Source organism: Rhea americana, unplaced genomic scaffold, assembly GCF_003343005.1.
Source record: "Rhea americana isolate MKP2758 unplaced genomic scaffold, rheAme1 scaffold_5, whole genome shotgun sequence".
In the NCBI taxonomy this organism is placed as follows: domain Eukaryota; kingdom Metazoa; phylum Chordata; class Aves; order Rheiformes; family Rheidae; genus Rhea; species Rhea americana.
In genome coordinates this window covers 1,264,478-1,291,146 of record NW_028186645.1, presented here as the reverse complement: position 1 = coordinate 1,291,146, position 26,669 = coordinate 1,264,478, and the positions used below count along the sequence as shown (strand labels likewise).

Sequence of the window (26,669 nt, the reverse complement as noted above, 5' to 3'; positions counted from 1 at the left end):
TTATTATTTTTAAACATGTTTTACTGGTTTTACTTAATTGCTACTCTGCTCATTTACAACCAAAACCTCATGGAATGTACAGGGTTGAAAAAGCTATCTTATAAAATAAAGAAGTTTCTGTAAATATCCATGTGATTTATCACCACTGTGGAGAGGAAGGGATGTATTGAATGAGATGTTCACTATTTGGCCACTGTATAAGCCTTCTGTTTGTTCTATGTAATTACTTGGGTCAGCAAAAGAGAACTGCTTAGCAGTTTGCTATAAAATCATCTCTTGTAGCTTGGACGTTTCAAACTAGAGAAACTTTTGATTTACTACTCTTCCCATAAACAGCCTAATCTTTGTCTTTTTTAAGCTTGATATCATAGCTAATAGAAGATAGTTAGAATTCTTACTGTTCTAGGAGGAACGATATTTTGTTTACACACAAACAATGAAAGAACACTACAGAACTGTGGTCTCTTCACTCTTGCACTGTGGTTTGAAAGTTCTTAAAACTAAGAAGCAACGGATAGTCACATTTGAAATCTCTCTAATTCTGCAAAATCAAAACACTAGATTTCAATATTTTCCTTTTTCTTAATCTACTTCTGGTGTAAGGAGATTGGTTCTGCCTTATGGATGACTGACTTATTAGAAATGGTTGTCATTTCCTTTGTTGCCTTTCCTCTCCTTAAATAAAGTTCTGCTTATCTTACAGAAAACTGAATGCAAATCTGAAGCCTTTCTTCCTCTGCCTTGCCTTTGCACTTTTTGGTGAGATTCCCAGTATTATTAAACCAAATTGTATATTAAGTGGTAATTGTAGGAAGAGGTGAGCATTCTTCGAGATCAGATTTTGCCACTGCGCCTTTTCTGGTAGGTGCCAAAATCAAAGCTGACTGGCAGAGGGAAGAATTACTCTGTTAAGGATGCATTGTAATTTTTACTTCAGAATCATTTGCCATAGAAAACTGTTTCTTCTAGTGCCTAATCCACATGACTATTCATTTCAAGACTGGATGTTTTTGCTGGTACAGAATAGCTTGCTTTACTTGACTGGTGCATGTGTCTTTGTGAGCTGCTATGAGTTTTGCTTCAGAGTGCTAAGGCAACATATGTAAGAGGAGAAAAACCTTTTATTAGGTGAATTCTGTTTAGATTGGAGAGGCAATATACTTATTAACCCTTCCAGGTTATCTACAGACCAGACTAGCTATTCTCTTGTTCCATATATCCTTAGTTATGTGAGGTCTCCTGAAGACATTAGTAAGGCAGGAGATTTTCTTGGAGGACTTTTTTTTTTTTTCAAGAAGATGTAGAGAAAAACAATCTTTAGCTGTATTCAGAGCAACTGTGTCTAGGTGAGTTACAAATAAGTATAGGAGATCAGAGCTCTGCTGCAGTATTTTGTTTAGCTGGTTTAGAATGCCATGATACCTAATTTCAGATGTATGCTGTTCCTCACAGACATGATGCTTTTCTTAAGAAATCGTACTTACACAGAAGATATTTTACGTAATGAAAATACACTTCCAGCACTTTTAACTAAAGTGCTCCTACTCTGATTTCACTGCCGAGTTCAGTGCTTATTGCCTTGCCTTTTGTTGCTAGCTAGGAAAGCTAGYGTCAGTGTATTTCCCTCTTATTTTTTCTGTGTAGGAGTTTTAGCCTTTTTGTATTTGTTTGAAAGCATTGCTATCATCACGTTCAGGAAAGTGCATGTGTAGCCTGTCACGTTTGATAGCAGTTATCAGCAGCAGAAGCTTCAGATGACAAAAAGAGTGCCTCAAGTGAGATACGCCCAAAAACTGAGTGGGTGAACCTTCCATCTATTCCATTTGAGAATACAATTTTGGTAATATATTTACGTTTGGACAAGACTAATACTGAAAGCAGAAATTGCCAGAAAGAGAGCCTTCCATTTTCACACGTTCATTTGTTCAGGACTAACAACATTTTCAAACCTGRACTGTTCCAATGTGCACATATTTCTGTCAGCTAAGACAGTTCTATATTCATTTAATAATTTTTTTTCAGAGATTGAGAAATGTATTTAATCTTCAGTAGTGTAAATAAAGTAACTAAAGTTGTAATTCTGAAAACCTATCAAATCCCAACAATTCTTGTATTTAAAAATGTACAGGTAATGGTGTAAAAATTCGGATGTTGTACAGTAATAGCAGTCTTGGTTCAGCAAGCTTGTGCCTTGATTTCGGTGGAACTACTCATGTGCTTAAAGGCAGGGATATTCTGAAGTAAGTAATGAATAAAAGTCCTTGAAAATGATTTTGAGAGAGAAGCATAAAAAACTATTTGTGCTAGAATAAATTAAGAGATTTTTTTCGTTAAAGCTACAGCTGCAGTTTCTGGTTATGGTTAGAGGAAGCTTCTTGTTGTTTTTTGTGTGATTGAGCTGTAGCCTGTCTGATTCTAAAAGCTATGGGAGGCTGGACATAGTAGTTGAATGGTTCTAGCGCATGCAGCTGACAGTTGTCTCATTAGGCATTTAGTTTTCACAAAATAACTTGGGGCACTAAAGACTGGAAGCAGACTCGGAAATTAAAGTCAGTAAAGAGAACTAGTTACCACCAGAAGTTGATGCCAAGTAGCCTGGCCCTAACCTTGTACCCGCTCTGCTGAGCTAGAGTCCAATGGAGCTAAGCACAGGTGAGCAAGAGGAAGTTGGACTATATTGCCCAGTAACTGGGCCGTCTGTCAGGAGGAAATGACCTGATTTCTAATCCCTGACCCCTGGAATGCTGCTGTTTTTATCTGGTAACRTAATATGTTACATAATCTGGTGTCTGAAGGTGACATTTTACCTACTTAGTGCAAGGGTTTAATATTCTTTAAGGTGAGAAGTATTTATTATATCATGAGCGCATTTCCAGTATTTCAGTGGCTTACAGGATGTATTTTGAACTCTGACAGATTGTAACTTTTCAGAATTGGTCAACACTTGTTGGTTTTTCTAGAATTATCAGATTTTTATTTTACAGGTTTTTCTTTAGCTATGTAAGTGAATTGTAACTTAATTGTATACTTTTGATCGTTAAAACAAGCCAATGCAGTAGCAAGATGGTATTTTGGTTACTGCCAACTGTATGTGGCATTTTCATCACAAACTGTCTGTCTTACACAGACCAACATTGAAAAACAAAATAATAGAGAAAAAATAGTTTAATGACTTACAACAACCTATAGCAGAGCTGATGCTGAATTTGAAATTGCATGTTTTCTTCCCCTCGCAAAAGTGCTTCACTTTCCTTGATAGGGCATCTCAGTTTCAAAAATTAGAGATGTGCCTTTCTGGAATAGAATGAGTGATGGGTGTTCTACTATTGTTTATTAAAACTTACTTAAGTTTAAAAATCAAAAGTCCTTGTTCTTCAGAGCTTTGCTTATACAAGCCTTTTATTGCCTCATATTGAATTCTGTTTTGCTTCGTGGGAAGTTCTTGCATATAGTGTATACTTAACATACATTTTTCTAAAAACATACTCATTCTCATCCTAATAGTTTAGTTTTTTTAGTATCTTATTAAAAAGACACCTATCGTGGTAGTTATAAACCATAGCATAGGAGATTATCTAAAATTATAAATAGTTTATGATCAGAGATATAAGAGTGTGAATGGAAGACCATTTATTTTCTAAAGGCAAAAAGTGGTGGAAGGAGTCAAGTTGTAATTCTAGGGCTTCTGAGAAAATGGTCCTCCATTTTTTTTCAGTCAATAAATGATAATCTTTCTCTGACAATTCAAATGCAATACTCTTGAAAAACATGAGGCTTCCAAGAAGATAAATCATAATCTTTTCTGCTCCTCTATTTTGTCTTGAGCTTTTTTTCAAAGGAAAAGAGGACACTTAATTAGGCATGCTTGTCGTTTGTTCTGCTCTTGAAATTCTGAGTGCAAAACATTTTGATCAGTGCTGATCTTAAGCTGCTCCTCATGCTTTCCTGATGTCTGGAGTGCTGAAAGTGTTTTATGACCTTCTTTCAAATGGCACTTGGAAAATAATGTGCAAATAGTTAGGTCTGTGTTAGGGGATCTCTCTTTAAGTTCTATTCTTTGTCTTACTAGTTAATAGGCTCTGGTTGTCTTCTAGCCATCAAAGTAATGAGGAAAGCCTGATCTACAGATACAGCTCTACAATGTGAGAAATCTGTCTAATTTGGCATTCTTAAAGCCTGGCCTGGAAGAGCTGAAGATATATTTCTGATTCACCTCTTGAAGGTGAGGAGAAAATTCATGCTGCTCGTTGCCGCCAATCATTATAAAAAGGATAGAGCTTGGACCGGCTGAGAATGTTATGTTTAGTCTTCCTCATTCTGGGTATTTGGAGCAAAAAAGAGATAGTGGAGGTCTGCTGATACATGAACACTCTACTGTTGTGAAAACTGAGGTGGAAAATGTTCTGATGCTTTTGAGGGGGCGTGTGTGTGCGTGCACATGTGTGTACTGTCTTTCCTTGTTGACAAGGAAGCTGAGCCGGTGTGGTTTGAGTTCATCTGTGGCTGTAGTAGTAGTTCAGGAGGAAGACGGCTTGCTTTAGATGTACATTGGGTTTTGATTCCTTTGTATGAACAAAGTTTTACACTGAAGCTTATTTCTCCGTGGTTTGCAGAAAATGTAAGTGACTTGCATAGTATTATAAAGCTAATGGGCAAGGTGATAACTTAAATATATTTAGCACAGACACTATTTTCTGATATCATTTAAGAGTTGGTCAGTTAAGTACTTCCTTCAAATTTGCTTCCTTTTGTCAGCATTGTTTTTTCTTCAGATGCTTGGATATGAGCAAACAAAATATTTTTCAGTGTTTTTATTTGTAGCAGACAATATAGACATTCACAATTCTTAGAATGCAGTTTCAAATGTTGAAAAATATACAGTTGACGTGTTGCAGCACATCGTCATAGTAGAAGTCCACAATACCAATTGACAGAAGGAGACAGAGGATCTTGTATTAAGATGCCAGACCAGAGCACACAAGGATCTGGGTTCTACTCTTGGCTAAACTAGACTCTCTTACTCTCTTGAGTTTTTCTTTTTTTTTTTTGAGTTGGAAAATTTTCTAGGTTGTCCTACATGTAAAAGGAAAACAGTACTCCTCCTGTTTTCAATCAAATAACACTGAATTAGTATTTCGTATTAGTATTTCATAACAAGTTCAGCTCTTGCAGTGACAAGTTCAGCTATCTTGCAGGATAKACCTATGAACAGTTTGGCACATTGTCCTCTAAGGAAGAGTGAGACTGATATTRCTCTATACAATTCAAAACTTTTCAGTAAATTATACATATGACATATTTCACAGTCAAGGTATGTGAATGCTATTGGAAGTTAAACTAGCTGAGAAAAACCTATGCTGAAATGATTTATTTTGAAATATGATAAGCAGATATACTAACTTGCACAGATATGTCTCTCTACTGCTGTAAGAAAACTCTATTTAATCTCTAAGTGCATCTTCAGATTTCTATTTATTGTGACATAGATGATAAAACATTGTAAATCTGTTTATGGTAATTAAAATGCACTGAAAATGAAGGCTGTCTGAGGTGTTTCCAGTATGATTGTTCCAAAAGGAGTATATGATGTCAGGTCAAGAAAACTGTAAATCAGTTGATTCACCTACTCTGATAGACCTGAGAACATCTTATCACAGGTGACTTTGCTTTCTAGATACCCACCTAATTAATGTGCTTAAAACCTCTGCAACAGGCTTTAAGAATTGCCTTTGGTTGCTTCCCAGTGCTTTGTCAGTGCTTTGTTCCAAAAGCTACTGCTTATAATCATTTTATTAGCTGTCCTGTGAGTCATGTGTTTTACTATATGTTTCGCATGAGGCAAAAAGTTGTAGTGTGGTGAGGTGCTTTCTGTTAAGAGCGTTGGATGCTGCCATCAGTGTCTTGCCTGGATTCTGTATAATGACAGTGGATGGGAGGATTGTATGGCTGATGAGAGTTTATCAGAAAGAGCTAAGTAGCCTGAGAAAGGAAGAGAAGCCAGAAGTGAAGCATTTAGAGAAGTAGTAAAACTTCAGGAGAAGATAGGAACTTACTGGGGGCGGGGGGGTGGGGGGGAGAGAATATAACTTTTGGGCAAGCTTGTAGAGATTTGACTTTGAATTTGATCATTTCCATTTGTTTCTTAGATATGTTAATACTGTGGAATTGGGTAGAGGTAACTGCTGTAATTTTGCCTGAGCCTGCTTTGGTGTAAGAAGCTCTCTAGCTGTGGCATCATACAACTTCCTTCACGCAAGTACTCCTTTGGGGTATTTTATCATCTTTCTTAGCTTTCACTATCTATAATCTTGCAGTAATACACAGGCTTAGATACCTGGTGTAAGCACTCAGGAGGTCTGTCTGGTTGGAAGAACTCCTACAGTTCTTCCTAAGTGAATTCTTTTCTAGGCGAATGATAGAAAGAGGAGAACGGGGTCCTAATGTGGAGCAAGTAGGGAGCAAGGTGCACAGACCCCAGCAATTCAGTAACAAGGGTCACATCATGCTCTTTGTCGCAAGTTGGAAAGGACTGTAGTTGGAATGTGAAGTCTACTGGGGAGTAGGAGCTTGGATGTACTGGCGACTCATGATGTAAAGGAAATGGGGAAGAGTAGCAGAAAGTTCCTAAGTCTGAAGAAATAGTAGAGGAACACTGGTGGGGAAAAAGGGAGGATTTAAGCTGATAAAATGCAAAGATCTGTTATGTGCAGTAATTCAATAGCTCCTTTGCTTTGAAGTGTGGGACTACAGTGACAGAATTATGGGAGAGGTGTGATGAAACTGGAAGCAATGCAACAGTGAGGTGAGTATGATATGGGGAGATGAGTATGGTGAAGTAGGAAGGAGTCAGGGCCAAAGTAGCTGTGGGAAGAGCCAACTAAAAAAAAGAGAGAGAGAAAAGAGAAAAAGAGGAACAGGGTCAAGGATGAGCATACCTTTCAATGAAGAGGCAGCAAGACCAGAGGTGACAGTTCATTTCCTCCTTACCCTGTGACATCCCCCACTGATGGAGTATAAGAGGCTTCATGCTTGCTTGTAGTACTGTAGTTTGTTATACTGCCAAATAGCAATCTGAAAGTAGCTAAGCACTTCTTGTAGTCAACACTTAGAAAAGAAAGGCAGCATAGCTGGCATTAATTTGGAGATGTAAGTCAAATGCAGTTATAATTGAGTCAGCCCCATGTTAGGACCAGAATTTTAAAGGCAGAAATGAAGCATGTAATTGTATGTAAACAGAAGAAACATCAGGCCCTGGATTGTGAGCTCCTGCATGCATGTGGATTACGTGCATGAATTCCCAGGCTTCTACGTAAAAAGAAGTGTTTGCTCTAGTATTGATCATACTGAAAACTTGGCTTATGTCTGTGAGACTAAAGTCAGGATTTCAGTGTTTCTCTATAAGATGAATGCTGTATTTCAGAGCAACTTGCCATCTTGTTAAGGTGCAACTTTAATCTGACGTGGTATAAAATATCCCTTTTGTTTTTATCTGTATTTTTTTCAAAGTACGTATTTCTCAGGATATTTGCAAATCCATTGGCTGGTAAGTTCTGCTACAGAATTGTCGACTTTATGATGTTTGTGAGGCATTTTGGCTGGTTACATTGATTTTGGACAGTAGTTAAGACAAACGTCCTTAGAAGTTGACAGAATAAGGCTTGTCTGGGAACAGAGTGGGAAGAGTATTTCACTTAGACTTACCAGTAACTATACTGTAGATATTCTGCTGTGAAATGTAACAGCTCCCGTGCTACAATGGTCTTAGAGTTCCAAGGTCACATTCTTGCAGAATGGAATATGAGGAAGTAGGCAGGTCACCATGTCATTGCAAAGATGAGACGTTCAGACCTTAAAAATGTGCAGTTTGTATAGCTTAAGTAATATAGGGCAAATTCAGATATGTTAGGAAAACTTTCAGTCAGGCAGTAGGAAAATACTGCACTTTGTGCATTTCAGTCGAAGAATTCTSTCTTCAACTTGCAGTTGAAACTGTACGTGGTTCATATAACAATGCTTAAACACATATATTAATCTATATTCAGAAATATTGTACTCAGATGCTGAACATTAAATACGAATATCTTTATCAGTAACTTTAAGTAGCATCCGCTCAAAATTTGAGATCATTTTTGTTAAGGAAGAGGCTGACTTTGTCACTGTGCAAAATCATTAAGTTTCTTCCCGTCTTTAGTCTCTGGTAAATATTTTAATTCTGTTGTATACTTCTGTGAGGAAGAAGTGTTTTGTATTCAAAGATAAAATAGTACAAAGTTTAAATGCTGTGCTTAATTTTTATAGCCGGTAGGAGTCAACTTGGTCAGCATTCATTCAAGTCCAAATGATCAGATGTTATGGGCAATTGATAGCAAATGGAATGTCCATGTACGAATTGGAATTACAGATGAAATGCCAGTAGGCACTGACTGGGAACATGTACCAGGTAAAAATTAATACATTAATTCTTTGTGCTTTCTGCCATATTCTCAGTCTTTTATTCTGTTATTTAATTTTTAAATTGGATAGTGAACTATTACAATGCTTAAATTGGATATTATTCATAGCAATCAAATATGCTTACTTAGTAGGAACACAGCAAACTATTTGATAATGGGTTATCTTTAAAGAGGACTCTCTCTCTCTCTTGCGCTCTCTCTCTCTCTCTCTCTCTCTTTTTTTTAAGACTTGCAAACAGTGATTTTTGGGTGAGTTTCCACTTCAGGCTGCTGCCACTGAGTTAGGTGGTACAGTTCCCTTTCAGTTAGTAGGAAGACTACCTGTGCTTTGCAAAGTTTTATGTTTGTGTGACACAAAATGGAAGTCCTGTCCAGATGTGGCTAACAAAAACCTAATCTTATTTTGCACCTTTCTCTATTAATCCTGCATACTGGATGCATTCTAGATTAGGTAATAGTGATTTTGCCTTGCCTGTAAATAAAATGCAATTTTAGTTGTCTTTCTAAATAACTGTGTGTCAGTGCTGTATGCTTTTTTTAGAGGTGTTTCACGGCAGAAATGCATGGCATTTCATTTGCTGAGGACCTGCTTTCTTCTTCTGAAGAAAAAATATACACATCCATAATGTCTACAATGCTATAACTTTAATTTGCCTAAGAAAGTTAACTAAGTGTCAGATCATTCCCTGTGCAGTAATAGAAGCCAAGAGACCCTGAGTGGGTCTCCAGAGGTTGTGTTTGTACAGATCTTCTGATCGGTTGGTGCTTGTGGCTGTGACCACATAACAAAATGTATCCACAGTGCAATATCCTTGTGGTCAATAAATGCGAGGTCTACAAAGTCTGCAATTAAACAGCCTTTTTGTTCACAAATGCTTCATGTGCTGCAAGTGGCCTATGGGCTGCACTTTGGGAATCTATACTCTCCAGTATCCCCCTTATATAGGACTGGAAGCTCAGATTCTAATAGCGTCTACTCTATTCAACTCTGTTAAACTCAGTGTAAGGAAAAACATAGTCCTCAGCTGTCTCTTTGCCAATCTTTTCTTAGAAAGCCATCTGGAAAGCAAGGTATTTCTCTGTGCCTCTTATAATGGAAAGTTCTTCTATAGTATTAATATAGGRTTATATAAAGTATTTTAATCTTGCTGTTTTCTCTTACTAAACTTTCCTGCAAGTTTGTTTAATGTATAAGAAAGCACGTCATTGTTTCCTGTTCATCTCTGATTATCTTCAGGGTTGCAGGCTTGTCAGCTGGCTATTAGTACCAGAACAGTTTGGGCACGCTGTCCAAATGGGGATGTAGCTCGTCGATATGGCATTACTGACAAGAATCCCGCCGGAGACTATTGGAAGAAGATTCCTGGGAATGTATCACGCTTAACAGGCAAGTTGGTTCTGCATGGCAATCCAAAATATTTGGGGACTGTTTTTTGTGATGTCTGCCTTGACTTCTGCCTGATAGTGCTCAAAATGATCATAAGCAGGGAGAGACACATAATTGAAGTGCTTGATTGACCATGCGAGTTTCACCAGGATATTTTTATCACATTAGTAATAACCTTTTTTGGCACTATTAGAAAAAGGTAATCTGAATATTTTTTATTTAATGTTTTGAAGCCTAGTACCTTAATTAAAAGATGGATAATTATGTTTTACAGTGACCCCTCTAGATGAACTGTGGGCAATCAGTCCTTCAGGATCCCTTCTGCAGCGCCTCACCAAGACCTTTAGCCATTCTCATAATTTGCAGAAAAGTAATGACACTTCTGTTTTGCTTCATCCTGATGATTTTGAAGATGAATGGGAAGTGATATGAAGTTACTCAGCCATGTGAAGCAGTGAAAAAAACAGAAGGACATGCTGAATTCCTGTCATGTACGTACAGAATGTTGGGATCTAAAAGCCACTCATATTGGACCTGTGATATTAGCACTTTTGTATTGGAAAAAGTGACCTGTTATATAGCCCCCAAACTGTGAGTTAAGATGTCTGTTTCAGTATCTTTTTGGAGACTCCTTAGGTGTGGCATACTGCAATTGTTATACCGTACTACTGTAGCTGCTCCTTTGGAAATATAATTCTTAACTTAATCTTATTAGCAATGAAAATGACTATTTTACAACAGCATGCACACTAATACATGTACTTCTTTTGAGAAGGAATTCTGTTGCATTAAATATTTCTCTACAGCAGAAACATTAAATATTTCTCAATTTCTTCTTGTACTTGGAACTCAAAACTGATGGGAATGCTCTGACTATTGTACCTTTCTAGAATGATGTTTCCCTCRCAGCATGGAACAATATATGGCAAAGCATTTCTTAGTAAGATCTTAAAACATCTTGATTACACAGCATTGATGTTGAAATGAGCTTAGTTTGATTGTTTTCCATTTAAGTATCTGCAAGGCTATCCTAACCTTGTGTTTCTAGAAGTTTGGCTCATAACTGAGCTTTGTTCACAAGTGAGAATTTTGGATTCCACCTAATACTGGGGAGATTTTTGCCCATTTCGCGTACCCCTCAGAAAACTGTCGGCTTCCTGATGGCTAAGTCCCATGTTGGAATAGAAAGAAGTTGCATACTGGGTTTGTAGTACAAGCAGGAATGTACAAGGCAGCTTTCATAATACCTATTGTGCTATATTTGTGCCTCTAGCCAGTGCTTTAACATTTGGAGTCCAATTGTTTTGAATGCCAAACTTAGATGTGTTAGGAGAAAAATGGTAATTGATAGAATTATATCTCATTAAAAAAATGTGATATTGTGGAAAGGTACTTAACAATATTATGATTTTTAGCTATGTTAGCTAAATTTTGAAGTATCTTATATTTAATAGGTGTTGCAGCAGAGGTATGTGGTGAACTTGGAAATAACCTAAGTTAATCATTGCAGTTTATTTTTTTCTTTAAATTCTAAATCTTCTTTAAAGGATACCTCATATTTTTAAGCAATAGAACCGTAGATGAGGGGAACTTGAGTTCAGTATGTAGGCAGATGAGTTATTTTGTTTTTATTCTGAGTTTATAAATCATCAGGATGTTTAAACAGCTGCTAACCAATACTGTAAGTGAGCTAGCTTCAGAAAAGGCCAGGAGTTGAAATGTGGGGATGTTTCTGTTTTGAGAACTCAATACGTAAAGAAAAGGATGTGTTTCCTTTTTAACATCTGTTCTGTTTCAGCATGTACTTGGATCAAACTTGGTGCAAGGTGAGGATGTAAATCTGTAAAGGGAGAACCAAGTTATTACTTTTTTTTTTTTGATAGCACTTGGGATATTGACTGTCAGTTCTCTGTGAGATCTTTCAGTCTTACAGGGAAGACAGATTTGTTTCCTGTTTACAGATGGTATGTTTGCTTCACTCCTATTTCAACCATATATGGAGATTACCCCAGAGGGCTTTTTTTTTTAGCCTGTCTGGCAGTGGATACTAATAGAATCAGCTCATGGAATAACCCCAGTCAGTTTTATGGAAGCATAGCATGGTATCTTGAGGACCCTGAAGAACAGCTTAAAAGCTTCTTATGGCAGCTCCCAAGTCAACCACTTTGGAGAAGGGACGCAACTACTTATCTGCACCCTGCCATACACCAGATGCTCGAATACAGTGGCATTATTTAGTAGTGACACTTTTGTATTACATTTTTCAGAGTCATCTTAGTAATGGCTTAAGCTTGCTATCTGTTTACTGTACAATAATGTACCTTCCTATGGTCATTAATACGAAGTTGGTGTCAAAAGCTCTTCTCAAACTACTTTTTAGTGTAGTTTTAATAACATTAGAGTGGRTTTTTTTGTTTTATTTCTGTGTTTAGATTTTTGGTTTTGGTTGTGCTTTGAGACAAGGGCAATAAACTAGATTTTTAAGAAATGAATCACTATGGTAAGACTCATCTGTTAYGGTTCACAAGAGTTCTGTTCACTTTAAAATTGTGTTGATGTTGAAGAACAACATGCTTATGAATCCTCCATCCTGTTACTATCCCAGGCAATATGGTAATAGCAATGCAAGAACCTGGATATTTTGAAGTATATATTTTTAATTGTGTAGCAAACCATCAAAATAGTTGTCTTTCAAGCAAATACAGTTAAACATTTCTAGCATTTGAGTATTAATCTTACTGTTTTATATTAAGGTGGTCTTACTATAATAAAATGTAATATAATTACATTTAATATAATTACATTTAATTATAATTATAATTTAATATAGTAAAATAAGAAATATTCTTATTTCTTTCTTTATGCAGTATACAGAAATCACACTTGCATGTTAAATAGTTTAGCCTTTAGTGAAAAATTCGCTTGTGTGTTTGCAGCTAGAAAATATTCAAGCAGAGCAGGCTAGACCAGGGTGCCAACTGYTGTAGCTGCGGCCTCCTTTGTATTTTAAAGTATCTGAGCTCATTGGAAGGCTTCCTGTATTTCTGGTCTTTAACTTAAAATGTACATCTGAGACAAATCATTGGCCTCACTTTCCCGATGGGAGAACTCTTGCCTCATGGAGCTGTGACCTGCTAACTTCACACAGGAAAGCACAGCAATGATTAATGACATTTCTGACACTTAAACGCACTTTCAACAGTAGGAATCCTGTTCAGATTGAGATGATGATGCCTTTGCTAATTATCATACCTTTTATCTTGACAAACCAGTTCAGTTGCTTATGTTGGCTCCTGCAGGGAAATTGTAGTCTCCTTACAACATCAGGCTGTTGCTGTTAGACAGGAATAATCCATTCCAGGTCACAACTTACAGAAGTTCAGATGATTGCGATGAGTTGGTGCGAAATACTCCTCTAGATACACAGCAAACTTTGTTTTTCATTACCTTACAGCAGTAAAAAGAATTAGTATCATGTTAATGATACAAAACAAATTTTTAGGTAACATATCAAGAAAAATACATTGCTTAGGTAAGATAGTTTTTAGCATACAATGTTATAAAAATGATAATGGAAACATTTAATTATGGACTTATGTCATTGCCTCAGCATAGCTCTCTCTGTAAAGGTACCAAGTCACATCTATTCCAATATCTTATCTTTGCAATGTTACAAGAAACTGCCCCCTCCCACGCTCCCCTAAACACATGTAGGCATCAAAATTTCTGGACCCTTTATACTCCCAGCTCTTCTGGGAGCTCTTGGGAACATTCCTGAACTCTCCTACATTACCTCTTCAGTAATGTCATGTGTGAGTCACTTGTGGATTATTTCAGACTAGCATGGCTTTTTGCTTCTCTCGTGAAACTTGCTTTGATGCAGATTTTATTTCTACAAGCATGGCTTTTCCTTGAAGGAGAAATTGCATGTTGGAAATAGCATTATGGTGAAAAGTAGCTAGCAGAGAAAGGTGGTGTATCACTTGCCAAACAAAGCAGATCACCCTGGTTATGAGATACCAAGTTATTCTTATTAAAAATAACTACTGCACTCTCAATTACTTGAGCAGAACAGAAGAGAGCTTGTAATGTAGAAGACTTTAATTAGTAAGAAGTGAAAGCTGAGTTGCAATCACTCTTCTGTGAATCATTATAGCCAGAGCTCCACAGATAGTGATTAAAATACTGAGGTAAATGAAATGGAATCCTTAGACTGCTGAATGATGGTATCTGTAGGTTTATCATGGAAATAGCTTGAAATCAAGATAGGCAGTTAATGTTTGGGTTCAATGCAGGAAATGTTGTAGATAATACTGTGGGTGGTATCTGGTAAATACTGATTTTTGTAGCCAGTGGTCACCAGATAGAGGCAGCAATTAATGAGCAACTGAATAATGGTGAACATAGCTGTAGTTATGAATTAATATTTTATTATTCTCTATTTCTGACCAATATACATGAAACCAGTGACTTTTTAAAAAATATCTTTCTCATAACCTTAGTTTAGATTCCCTTATGACAGGTACAGATAAAAGAAATTTGTATTTGCAACACTTGTGTTTTGCAGTCTAATATCCAGAGAAAATACCTCTAAGGATGTGTATGGGATTGTGTTAATAGCCTGTACTTACTATTTTGAATTTGCACAAGTTGGCTGCATGTTTTATTTGTATATTGTGGACTTGTAGTGTAATCAGTGTAAATGAGCCTTTGCCAGGAGGTATTCTGATACGAGCATACATAGATGATTCTTTTATATAAAATGGAGAAGTAGTATATATGTTGGTTATGCCTGATAAAGCATAATATAAGGAAACACAATAAATTATTTATTTTAGTCTAAACTATTGTTATATTGCTGTATTTTACCTAGTCGTGTGCTGGGTGAATTTAGCAAAGTTCACCTAAGCCAGATGAAGGAGTGGAATCACAGAATTAGTAAGGTTGGAAGGGACCTCTGGAGATCATCTAGTCCGACCCTCAAGCAAGTGGCCTGTATGGGGATCAAACCCATGACCTTGGCATTATTAGCACCATGCTCTAACCAACTGAGCTAAACCTGATTAGAAAACCACTGCCAAAAATAAAAGCTTGGGAAGAAAGTTCCAGGGAGGTATCCAGCAGATTGTCTGGCACATGTGCCTAGCTAAGCAGCAGGGATATTAATAAAAAAGAATGGATTTGCTTGAGCTTCAGGTAAAAATGCAACYAACAGCAAGAGACTCCACAGTCCCTGGTTGTTAGAGGGAACAGCCTAGCTAGCTGGTCATGGGAGGTGCATAGTACATAGGGTAATTGCTAGGCTGACTGAGATTTTATTTGTGCACCTCCCACACTTGTCTTGCGAAATCTGTTCTCTGCCTCAACAGATGGACTATAGTCTGCTCCCTCCCTGAGTCGCACTGCRCTCCAAATGAGGAGTAACACATGAGCCGCAGATCTTCACTTCCCTTGTGCTGTGGTGAAATTCAGTCCTTTTAAGTTAAGGAGAGTGTGGTAAATCATCAGTGTAGCTCTTTAAAATGGCAGGTTTAGTACTGTTAATTTACTTTATAATTACAATAATAATGATGCTGACCTTGTTAAATATTAACATTGATGCTATGGGTGCTTGTGCAGGGGATCTATCAGGCTTCTGTGCTAATTAGCTGATTATTTAAAAGGTTGTCAGCATACAGTACAGGTTTAAAACAGCAGCAAAAAAACAATCTGAAATGAGTTCAGCTATACTAAGAACAGGTAGTCAGAGCGCTGAATCCATTGTTCTTAAGGCCTGCTAACTTCTTTTCATATTCTTTGCTTAGCAGAAAGTCCTTTTTTTTCAGTTCTTCCATACGTAATTGTGTGATTACACAGTGCYCATATAAAGTGTTCCTGTGTGGAAAACAAAGGACCACAGAGGCTGTTCTGCATGTTTGAGCTGCTTTTCTTCCTCCCTATCTTGCCACTTCTAACTGCTTTAGAAAAGGACAAGTTGAGCTCTAGGGAGGCCATGGAACTGTTCCTTCTGCTTAAACTCTGCCATTGTATTTAATCTGAARTTAAAGCCAGCAGGCTTTTTTGTGTTACCTTTGACCTGACAGCCCCTTGTCCATAGTTCTTTGCAGCATGTGTTTCACTCTTGCTGGCTACTTTCAACATGGTGAGTTCTTAATCTTGATTTTGGTAGAAGACTTGCGAGATGGAATGTGACAGATATTTTTCTACAGGGAAGAGATGTTGTATCTTGCCAGATCAATATTCAAAGGATACTGAGCAAGGTGAGCTTTCTCAAAGACAGTTTTAGGAATAGACTGGGGTTTATCTTACTGTCAGGTTCAGAGATTTACAGAGGAAGACCATCTAGGCAGAGCTATACATCCTACGAGTGAGACTTCAGTGTTGCCATAGTGTATTTGTTCTGGGTAGAGTGGACAGGCTCATAGCTGATGTATTTCTGTATACTCAGTACTGTCCTGATGGATAATAAGTGTCTCTTGCAGATCTCAGCAAAAATGTGTGGCTCAGGACTGTTCTTTGGTTCTAGGGTTCCCTGATGCAATTTCTGAAGTCAGCTGATGTGGAACATGTCAACATCTTGTAGATGTAAATCAAATCCTAGTTCATCTATTGCAGGTGAAACTTTAGTTATGTTCTCTTCATGCTAAACTTCACCAAATTTCTTGCAGTTGTTCATTTAAAAATTTAACACCATGGGGAATAGCACAGGTCTTGTATCCACCTACTATCTACAGATTTTTGAGTATCTTAATGAGTCACAATGACTTTCAGTTTTAGCTGAGTATCTTTGAAATCCAGTGTCTAACGTTGTATTTGTTACTTACCTATTAAAGCTATCTATATGCCAAATGGTTGGCATATTATTATCCTATTTTCTTTCTGCGTTCAAGATTTCCTATTTCTTTTTAGATCTTAGTTTTACATTTACCAACTTGTACAGAGTGAATAAATTCAGAACAATGATTCCCAGAATTCTTGAGTAGATTGACTTGGGTCACCACTAAAACTCTCTTGCAGATTTTCCTGTCCTTTTACATCAAACTTCCAGTAAAATCACTGCAAAGGTTGTATGCTCCTGTTAGCCAAATATGGACCACTTGTCAGTGCCTGATGGACCATCATTTGGGAATCATTGTTCCAGAAACACTGGTGCAGTAGAAATGTGTGCCTTTACTTGCTTTCCCTAAGTGGATAAATCATCTGAAAACTGTGAAATGACTTTTTTTTTTTATTAATATTGGCATCACTGATCTATTGGGTTTTGTTTAGCTGTTTTCCCAGTAGCAGATTCTCAAGGCAAAGTGGTATTATCTGAATTCAGCTGTCATGTAAAGCTCAAGAAATACTGGTGGCAGTTAAAACCTTACTGCACTGACTAGAAAAAAAAATCTTTTATCCGAGAAAACCAAGAGAGATGAGGATTTTAATTAGTGTCAAAATACAGCCAGAAATACAGTTAGGGACTATTGGATCACTCTTCTTTTATATCCAGTCCTATGTAAAATGAAGCTTTCACTGCCATGGGCTTGGGTATGCCTTCAGGAATGTTTAGAATCGAGCTTTACCATGTCGTATCTCTAGAGGTAGCTCTGCTTTTGTTCAATCAAGTAAGAGATGCTCTTGGAAGGCATTCAAGATGAGTGATTTGGCAAAATAGATACTTTGATTCAGGTAGTAGCCAGGTACCATGAGCATCTTCTTTGGCAGTTACTTGGGAACTTTTAACAGGAATGGTATTTAGGGGGAAGGAACCACCTTTTTTTCCCCCTCCCTCTCTTTTTCCCAGCATCTCTGCTATAGCCCAGTTACATAAGAAGTGTCTCTGGGAGCCGTTCCATGGCAGTGGCTGGGGAACAGGAGGGCATCTGCTCAGAAGAAGTCAAGTCACAGGTGGACTTAAGTAGTGAGTTTTATGTAATACTCCTAGTTTTGGTCCTGGCTTAGTGGTGAAGCTCTTATGTACTGCAGTGCCAATATAGTTTATCTTTCTAACATTGATGTATTTGCATCTAGGTTACTCGAAACAGCTGGAAGCACTTGAATTTCAGAAAAGAACTTACGAGAAAACCAGTATTAATAACAAACAGAGCAGAGAGAATGACTTGTAGAAATAAAATTCAGAGAGGCTTTAAAAAAACCACCTGCCTTAATCCACAGTTGCTAAGGTGAATGGAGCTAATAGGATGGTTTCAAGCAAGCTAAAGAGAATAATTCCCAGCTATGGAAGAAAAAATGAAGAAAGGAAATACAGGCTTAATGACAGGAAATATTTCCACACGGTACAGTTTATTAGACTGTGCTGCTGTCTTTGAGAGAAAATAATAGCAGTCCTATTGCATGGAGGTTTTGACTGGACAGAGGGAACAATCCCTGCAATAATGCAAAAGGAGAAGGACTGTCAGAGCCCTTTAATTTCTTCTTGCTAGGTTTGATTTCTTTATGTAAGTGATATCACCTTGTTTTTACTACTTTAAGTACTCTCATGTCCTTTTCGATTCTTTTAGATCTGAATGGTGTTATCAGAAAGCCAGGGCTTTTGAAGATGCAGAACATGTGCGTCTCCCATTGGTGTCATTTGTTGCTGTGGACACTCAGCATTTCTGCAAGTCAGTTCCCCAACTATTTTGGCTTGTATGTGAAAACAGTCAAGGCTAATGGATGGTTTACAGCTCCATATATGAAAACAGTGCCTTTTATAGCAGTGGAGGTATAAAAGCAACCAGCTGGCTAGTGATACCTGTAACATAAATGTTTTTTTTTTTTTTGGTCTGGTTGTTTTTATTTTCAAAATCATTTTCTTGGGAGCGTAAGATAAGAGGGATTCATTTGACCTCTAATGGTTTGACATTACAGTGTGGCACATTTGTATGAAGAAAATGGTTAAATTTGCGTAGTAAATCCATTTTGACAAGTTGTTGGCACTGGTTTCACACATTTTTCTCCCTGGAGGTGATCCCTCAACAAGTGGGTGCTCATATTTAATATTAACCTTTGTCTTTGACAGGCCCAAGCTGTGCAGTGTAATCTTTTTAGTTGCGCCCTGCAATTTGCAGCGGAGTGGCTGTCTTATGTATTTCTCCATGTGTTCTTGTTGCAGCAGTGCTCTTCTAGGTATTGCTCAGCAGATAGCTTGTCTTTACCTGGGCAGGTGAAAAAAAGAGGGCAGGCAAACAGGAAGTGGGAACTTGAGGCTTCCTGCTGACAAACTTTGTGTTTGGCAGTAATTTCCAAAAGCTGCTCAGAAAGGAGTAAAGCTGAATGAGCTGGATGAGGTCGCGCTCATCAACCTCATTAACCAGAAGTTCAGCAGGATGTAAAGCTTAGGGCTTGCAATGAAGATACGGGACTGAGAATGACATGGAAGTTGGCCCTAGCCACCAGGGCAAGTATATCCAACAGTAATAGAAAAGTCAGCAACACACCACTAAAGAATCATGTTTTCCAGCGGAAATGAGGAAAATTTGGAAGGCATGCAAAAATTCTGTAACACAAACTGACCTTTCACCATTGTGCCAGATCTAATGTTTTTATACCACAAAGGATATAGGGTTTCTGTAGGCTCTGAAGTCAAGACTTGGCTTTGACAGTGCAGCCTCCTTCCCAGCTGAGCTGAAAGCCAACAGCTCACATAGCTGAAATGGCTTTTCTCATCACAGGAACCAGCTAGTAGAGAGAGGTAGGGCACACATCTTGTGAGCATACCAATGTCTCTGTGCCACGTTATTATTAATGCCCGTGTCATCAACATCATGTCATAAACATGACATGTTCAGTAGCTGTCCCATCAAGAAAGGTGGCTTCTACTGAGTCAGCTGCACCAGTGTCAGGTTTGTATCTGAGTAAAGTTTCAGTGTAGTCTAACTAATGAATTTGCCTGATAAGGTCACAGTCCAAAGCAGAGATTTGGTTGCACAAATTTGTATGCTTTTATTTTAACAGGGACTCTACAAAGGGTTTGTTTGGTATCTGGGCAACAAGTTTCTAAAGCATCAAATCTGAAGCAAGAGGCAGGAAAGGGTTCTTTTGACTCTAGAACAAAAGACTTCCGAATACTCTCCCAGCTCTGTATCCTAGATTTGGTACCATACAGTGCCACTTCTCCATGCATGAACTGCAAATGCTGAAGAGGAGAATGGGTGCAGATCTAGACTAGCAGCTGGGACTTGTCATATCCCAAAGTGAATGCTCAGTGCTGCTTAGCACCCTCTGAAAGCAAAGCATTGGCTAAGCAGAACTTTTCCCGTGAGTTAAAGGTGGGCAGAGCCAAACTCTGTGTTGCTTCTCCCCTCTCCTGCCTAGCTCTGGCTTGTAAAAGATACACCTTTACTATTAAGGGCACTGAAGCAAATTGCTTCCCCTTTCCTCTCCTCCCATCATTCAGCGGACATGGAAAGTGGATGGGATCACAGCAGTCCTACTGCCTGAGCAGAGCACAGGATTCTGATTCTGGTTTTGACCATGGCTGGTTTAGCTGTGCAATAAGAGAGAAACATTTGCCTGGTAACTCCCTGACTTGCACAAGCAGAGCTGCTGTTTGCAGGGACAGCATGGACTACAGCAGGACAAGGTCTGCTGCCAGCTGGCTCAGGTTGGGTGACTGTGAAACTCGAGGAGTTATCAGCCACCACTGTGGCCATCACACTGCAATATTGACCCAGAGACCTCTGAAGATAAGATGTTTCTGATACCACCTGAGAAAAAGCTTTAGCTCAGAAGCTGGGATTGTAACCACTGTGTGCTCTGCAAATTGGTATGAGGAGGAGATGTGACATGAACTGGCTGTTGCCTTGTGCAGTTGTTCACGGTGTGGGCAGTGCATCAGCACCAGAGGCATGTTGTCCCTAGGCATATCATAAGAAAGCATATCTGATGTGATGTGGTACCAAAGGTAACCTCAGGTTATTGCAGCATTCTTGATACAAGCATTGCATTGCTCTAGTTGGTTTCACCATCTGCTTGGCCATGCTCTCCTTGCCACCCAGATGCCTCCTACCCTATGCTCTGCCAGGGGTCTGATCTTACTGAGGAGGCCAGAACTTACCGAATCAGTGAGGGAAGACTTGGATGCTGGCCATGTTCTTTTCCCATCACCATGCCAGTAGTGCTTCCCCTGCTGCTTGCCTAGTGGCAGGCAAGAGTCTCAGGAGAAGCTGTGCTAGGAGAGAAGAGACTATTCCTGAGGGAGGAGTAGAGGATGGGGTGTCTCCTGCTGTAGCCCCAGTCTGGGGGTGATGACTGCAGAGACCAGGCATAACTCCCTGAGAGATCAGACTGGCTTGAGTGAAGAGACTTGTGAGGAGATGCACCTTGAGGCTTTCACCTTTAGCTTGGTGTCTGGCTGATGGGATGATATTTAGCGTGCTTTGCTGTCAGGAAAGATTTCAATGGTGTTGCCTGACATGAACTGACCAGCCCTGGCCAGCAGATTTCAGACCATCCCGCATGTTTTGCAGTGCTGCAGTAATAGAGCCAGTGTCCTAGAGGAGTTCTCTGTGGTGAAGGCAGCCTGAGTGATAGGTGCACAACCATAGCTGTGCAGCTGCCATCTCACTTTGAAGGAAACAAGCAAGTTTTATCCTTTAAAATGTTTTATCCAATGAGTGAATCAGTGAGTGACTCATCGTGGACTCCTGACAGCCTCTAACTCAGGTGCTGCCTCAAAGGGTTGTTTTCTGCCAGGGTGTTCTGATGCTAACCACAGCCCTGATGCTGTTGCTGGCAGGGAAGATGAGGTGGTGGCAAAGCTGAGTCAAACCTTGGGCATCTGAAGAAGGAGACAGATTTGAGGGAGCGCTGCTTTCTTCCTGCCTGTGTGCAAGGAATTTGCTTCACTGGCACTGGGGACTCTGCCATGGCTCTCACTGTGTACTGCCACAGCCAAGTGTACGCTACAGCTCTACGGAACAGCAGCGAAGAACACCGGCAGGTTTTCCTTTGATAAGGAGGTGCTCGTTCATCCATCTCAGCTCAGCTCATTCCCGACTGTCAAGTGTAGCCCTGTGGCTTTCTATGAGTGGTTTCCCTTAGCCCTGCACTCCCTAAGGTTCCAGTGTCCTCTTCCTGCTGGGCAAGCCTGCAAATGTTTGCGAGTTACAAGTGAATGAAACAGAAGGGGTAGCTCCCACCTTTGGGACAAGCAGTCGCTCAGGTTGCCTCCACGGTCGGCAAGTTACTGCTTTCAAGCAGTCRCAGCTACTGGCTTCTCCCTTTCTCTTTGGGACACAACCTCTTGCCAAATCAATAGGGCAACTCCAGCCTGGGAGACTGAAAGTTTTGGCCAGTTTCTTCCCAGGAGCTTGATTTTACTAATTCRAAACTCTTTTGCCCAGGATGCTTTTGACTTTAGCTCTGGCTTTGCTTGTGTTGATGAAGGATTGGAATCAGTGAGTTTGAGTGTTTATATCCCTCTGTCTTGTCACTCTAAGTTACTAAACATCAACAGCTCTCCTTGCTGCAGAAGTGAGGAGGGGATGGCCTAGCCCAAACAGATGGTTCTGAAGGAAAGGACGTTCAAATATTCAGTTCCTCAAGAGGCTTCATTCTCTCTCTTACTGTGAGTTATAAATTACTTATCCTTTTAGGCTTCGCTCTAAAGTGCTGCCTTGAACATTATATCAGGGAAATGACACTACATTAATTACAGTACATCACATTCATATTTTTAATGTGCTTACTGCAATTTACTTGCACCATTAAAAAGAAGCAGCCTAATGATTATAAAATAAACTCCACATATTAAAAGCAGGAAGCAGAAAACCACTCCCACTTCAAAACAGTAGGTGGTACTAGGGCTGGAGCAAAGGAGCAAGGGTACAATTTTGGGCAAGGGACTTTACTGAGTGGGAAGATGGGGACACCCAGCCTCTCCTTTTCCGGTTGAGTCAGGATTGGAGGACAGTGCCTGGTTACTGGTGTGTGAGCAAGAGGTGGGAGGACAAGAAATTAGGGGGAGAGGAGCTGTGGCTCTGGCGACTAAATGGGGAGCCACTTGGCTAGGAGGACGCTGCTCTCCTTGGAGCTGCAAGCTGCTCCAGCGTCTCCCTGTCCTGGCTGAGTCACACAGCCAAGAGCTTTCTGCCTAGAGGCAGAATGCTGGTGCCTTTCTTTCTTCCTTTGACCTTCTTCCATCGCTTTCAAATGGAGTGGCCTGAAGGAAGGATTTGGCTGGCCTTGATTCCTGCTCTCTTCCCTGTTGAAATCCCCAGAGCTTCCTGTCYTCATGTTTGCCCTCCTCAGTTGGGGAGTGCAGGGAAAGGGAGACCAGCCCATAGTCCCCCCTCGTATCTCAGGCATACAGGTGTCTCACTAAGGCTCAGATGGGTTGYGTCAGGCCTGAGTGTGACATCTTGAACTTTTCTGTGCTAAGATGTTTTTCTGAAGGAGATGAGTTGACTTACACTGTATTTCTCACTAGACTTGTAGTAGAGGGAACTTAACCTCCAGTAGCTAATCTGATTTGAGCTCACCTAGAGCCCTGAGTTACAGGCTCTAACCCTTGCTGAAACCCTGCTCACAGAGCTGAAGCCCAGGTATGGGACAGATCAAAGCCCATTTCTGCCTTCTCTGCTTCTCTGAAATGTGTCTCTGCCTCCTTCCTTGCTAGCTCAGGTTCTAGTTAATTCTCACCTGAAATAATACACTTATAAGTGAAAGAAAGGTATTATTTTTTTCCAACAGAAGAAGAGAGTTGGGGGTGAGGTCAGGGGATGTTTTGTAGTACAGGGACAGACCAGATAGGGAGATGATCTGGATAGGACCTTTACTTGGTTCAATCACAAGCTCTTTGGAGGGCCTCGGATGCTCCACTGTTGAAAAATCTATAAAACAAAGTTGGACTTAGAGCAGATGCKCCAAATCAATCAGATGTGATAGGCCCAACATAGGAATTGCTAGCATGTGTCATACAGGCGTTTAGATGAATGAGCACAGTGGCATCTTCTGACCCTAAAAGTAGCCCATGAAGGTGATAAGTCTGTTATTGTCTGAGACTTCTGAAAATTTGCTCTGTTGATGTGTGTGAGCTGTACGTTTATTAACCAAACCACTGGCAAGGAGGCACCAGCTCTATCAGGGGGGTCATGAAGGCGACTACAGCTGAACCTAGATCCATTTCTTTTAGTAGTAGTGAGGGATCTATCATGTTTGTGCAAACTGCTCTACTTCTGTTTCCTGCTATGACTGATGTTTTGCAACAGAGCTCTGCTCCTTCTGTTCTTGTGCTGTGCATGCACGTGTACCTATCTAGTGGAAAGGAAAGAGTAGGAGCAAAGCAACACAAGCAGCAGCCTTGCAGCACAGTAGAAGTGATTATTGTGCATGACAATAAAGGACAGTTCGATGTGGTCTGAGCTTATATATAGGCAGAGTTTCTTTTTCACATATTGTTGGTGGATGAGAGACTACTGAAGCCTTGTTAGGAATTGAGGATCTAACCTGAAAGAGCTTCTGATGCCAGCCAGCAATGGAGAAACTTCTATTAACACAAGTGATACGCAAGCTAGTTTGCAAGGATTTGCTGTTTAAATATTAAGCATGTAGCATGGGTGCCTTGTTTGTCTAGTTGGGAACATTGATCTAAAGATGGGGTGATGCAATGCACAAAGATCTGCTGATGTCAACAGATTTGTTATATCGCAAGTGGAAACCCCGTACTGATCCGAATGCCAGGCATAGAACAGACTGTGTTTAGGAACCAAGCCTGGCACCCTGGCCCTTTTCTAGTCTCTGTCCTGTTTCTGTTTCTGTCCTGGGTTGGCTTCCTTGCTAGTTTCAACTTCATTTTCAAAACAGTCCGTAATTCCAGCCCTACGTATAGCCAAGGCATCCTCTCCTGGCAGATCTCTCTTTCTAAGGTTACCTGATTTCTTTTCTCTTTTACTTAATAGTAAAAGAGAAAAGAAGTCAGGTAGCCTTAGAAAGGTGTAGTTTAGCTTGTATGAATTGTCCATATGGAGGAGCCTGCTCGTTAGTAGCCCTCTTCTCCCTTTGAAAACGTATGTAGCCCTTACCTGTTTGCTGCAGTTATTCTCTGTGTACTGCTGAGTGCACAATGACATTTTCAAGCCTAGAAGCTAATTTTAGTGTTTATCTTCTGTAACTATGCATCTTCATGAAGGCAGTGATTTTCAGGTGTGCTCAACACCTGTCTGTTCCACTGAAATTAAAGAGCTCACCTCTGCTAGCCTCTGGCAATTGGCATAGCAGGTTATGGCCATGGCAGGAACAAAGATCCAGTGTTTTTGGCAGGACAATACATCAAAGAGCAAGACTGAGACAGGTGTGGCATGAAGAAATTTTAGACTAATTAGGCACCTAATTTTATGATTGTGTCAATTTAACTACTAAATATTTTGGATAAAAGAAGACTGCTAAAGATCTCAAATCCATCTTTTAAACAAGGTATTCAGAAGGACAATAGGCCTCTGCTCCTTCAGCGAACTGTGGACTGACCAAATTTTCTCACTCCTGAATGCTGCAGAGAGAAAATTGCAAAGAGGAAAAAAATAAAAATAACCCAGTACTTCCTCTCTCCCCTTGCTTTCAGAATGAAAACTTCTCCAGATTTCTTTACTTGTCATAGCAAATAAAAACACTTTGTACTAAATGGTGAGTAATATATGATTTTCTTTGGAAATACTTGAGCAACATATGGAAAAAATAAAAATATTTTATTTATCTTTCATCATTGTTTTGTAGTATCAAGTAGCCTTTTAGAGGAACTGGTATAACTAAGCTTTTCAGGAATGCTGGCTTTGTATACTGCCCTATATGCTTTTGGAAGCATTTCTCACCGGTGGGTATGTAACCTTGTGCCATTCATCTGTGTGGGTAAGACAGAAGCTTTTGAGTATATATCCTCACCTGCATGCTCTCGTGTTGTTGGGACTTGGGGAATTTTCTTTCCTCCACCATTGTGACAGGTGGAACCTTCATGGTTGTATGTGTTTGCTTTGTTAATGTTAGCAATAGTGCTGCGACTGGCTTTTTTGCTGTCAGATTTTACCAAGAGATGGAGAACTGCCTGGGACATGGGGCCTGAACACCCCAAGGTCCTGGTGGCAGAGGATAGAGGCAAGCTGGCCAGTCCATCTGATGAAAGCAGATGCCGCTATTGCGTGTTCTGTGGATAAACAGAGGACTTCTGTTTGCAAAGCTGACAAGGCTCAGCCTTTCTCCAAGCTGTAACTCTATTTGAAAAACCAGCCTGGATGCAGTTGAGTGATCTGTGTAGTCATTGGAGCATTTTGCCCAGAGTTCCCGTTTATCAGCCTCTCCAGATTAATCATCCCCCACATAGCAAGGTGCTGCACAAGTAAGGCCATCAGTGACCTTCAGCAGAGTAATCCCAGCATGGGCTCAGCAACAGGCTTGACTGCTGTCCTAGAATAACAGGAGGGGCGCAGCAGCGAGCTGACTTTGGCCCATCACAACATACTGAGGAGATCCTGTGTGTTTGCCAAAGCTAATTACCCAAGAGTTGGTGGGAGGGCTGCAGGGAATCACAGTGGCCACTTTGGCTTTAATTACTGTTTTTGTTAATGGGTTCCTTATGAGGCGCAGGTAAAGTCTGCTTTCTGTTACTTACCCAATGGGGGTTTTCTAACAGACTCCAAGGGGTGATGAGAGGTGGGTGTCCTGCCCAGCCTGTCACGCTGCTCCTCTCCTCCTGCCCCCAGCTCTTTCCTCCCCCAGCTCGAGACACTTTTCCATGTGCAGGTGAGAGCTGACTGCTTTACTTCTCGTCTGTTTATGGAAGATGCTTCCACAGCATCACTCCAGAAGCAATGGGGAAAATGTACTCAAAAGAAGAATTTATCAACTTTTTTTTT

The 26,669-nt window shown here is 39.8% G+C and overlaps 1 protein-coding gene across 7 annotated transcripts in view; it reads left to right on the top strand.

Moving 5' to 3' along the window:
- The window catches only part of TECPR2 (tectonin beta-propeller repeat containing 2), a 42,772-nt gene extending 32,113 nt beyond the window's left edge, over positions 1-10,659 (top strand). For 4 of the 7 annotated variants that reach the window (XM_085317423.1, XM_085317420.1, XM_085317418.1 and 1 more), the window contains 3 exons: positions 8,299-8,440; positions 9,691-9,840; positions 10,115-10,659. In XM_085317423.1, the coding sequence (XP_085173549.1) occupies positions 8,299-8,440; positions 9,691-9,840; positions 10,115-10,272 (450 nt within the window). In that variant the 3' untranslated portion in view covers positions 10,273-10,659. Of the gene's footprint in view, positions 1-703; positions 862-6,146; positions 6,264-8,298; positions 8,441-9,690; positions 9,841-10,114 lie in introns of those variants that run through there. The other 3 variants (XR_014897355.1, XM_085317421.1, XM_085317422.1) reach the window with 3 other exon arrangements.
- Positions 10,660-26,669: the final 16,010 nt, after the last annotated feature.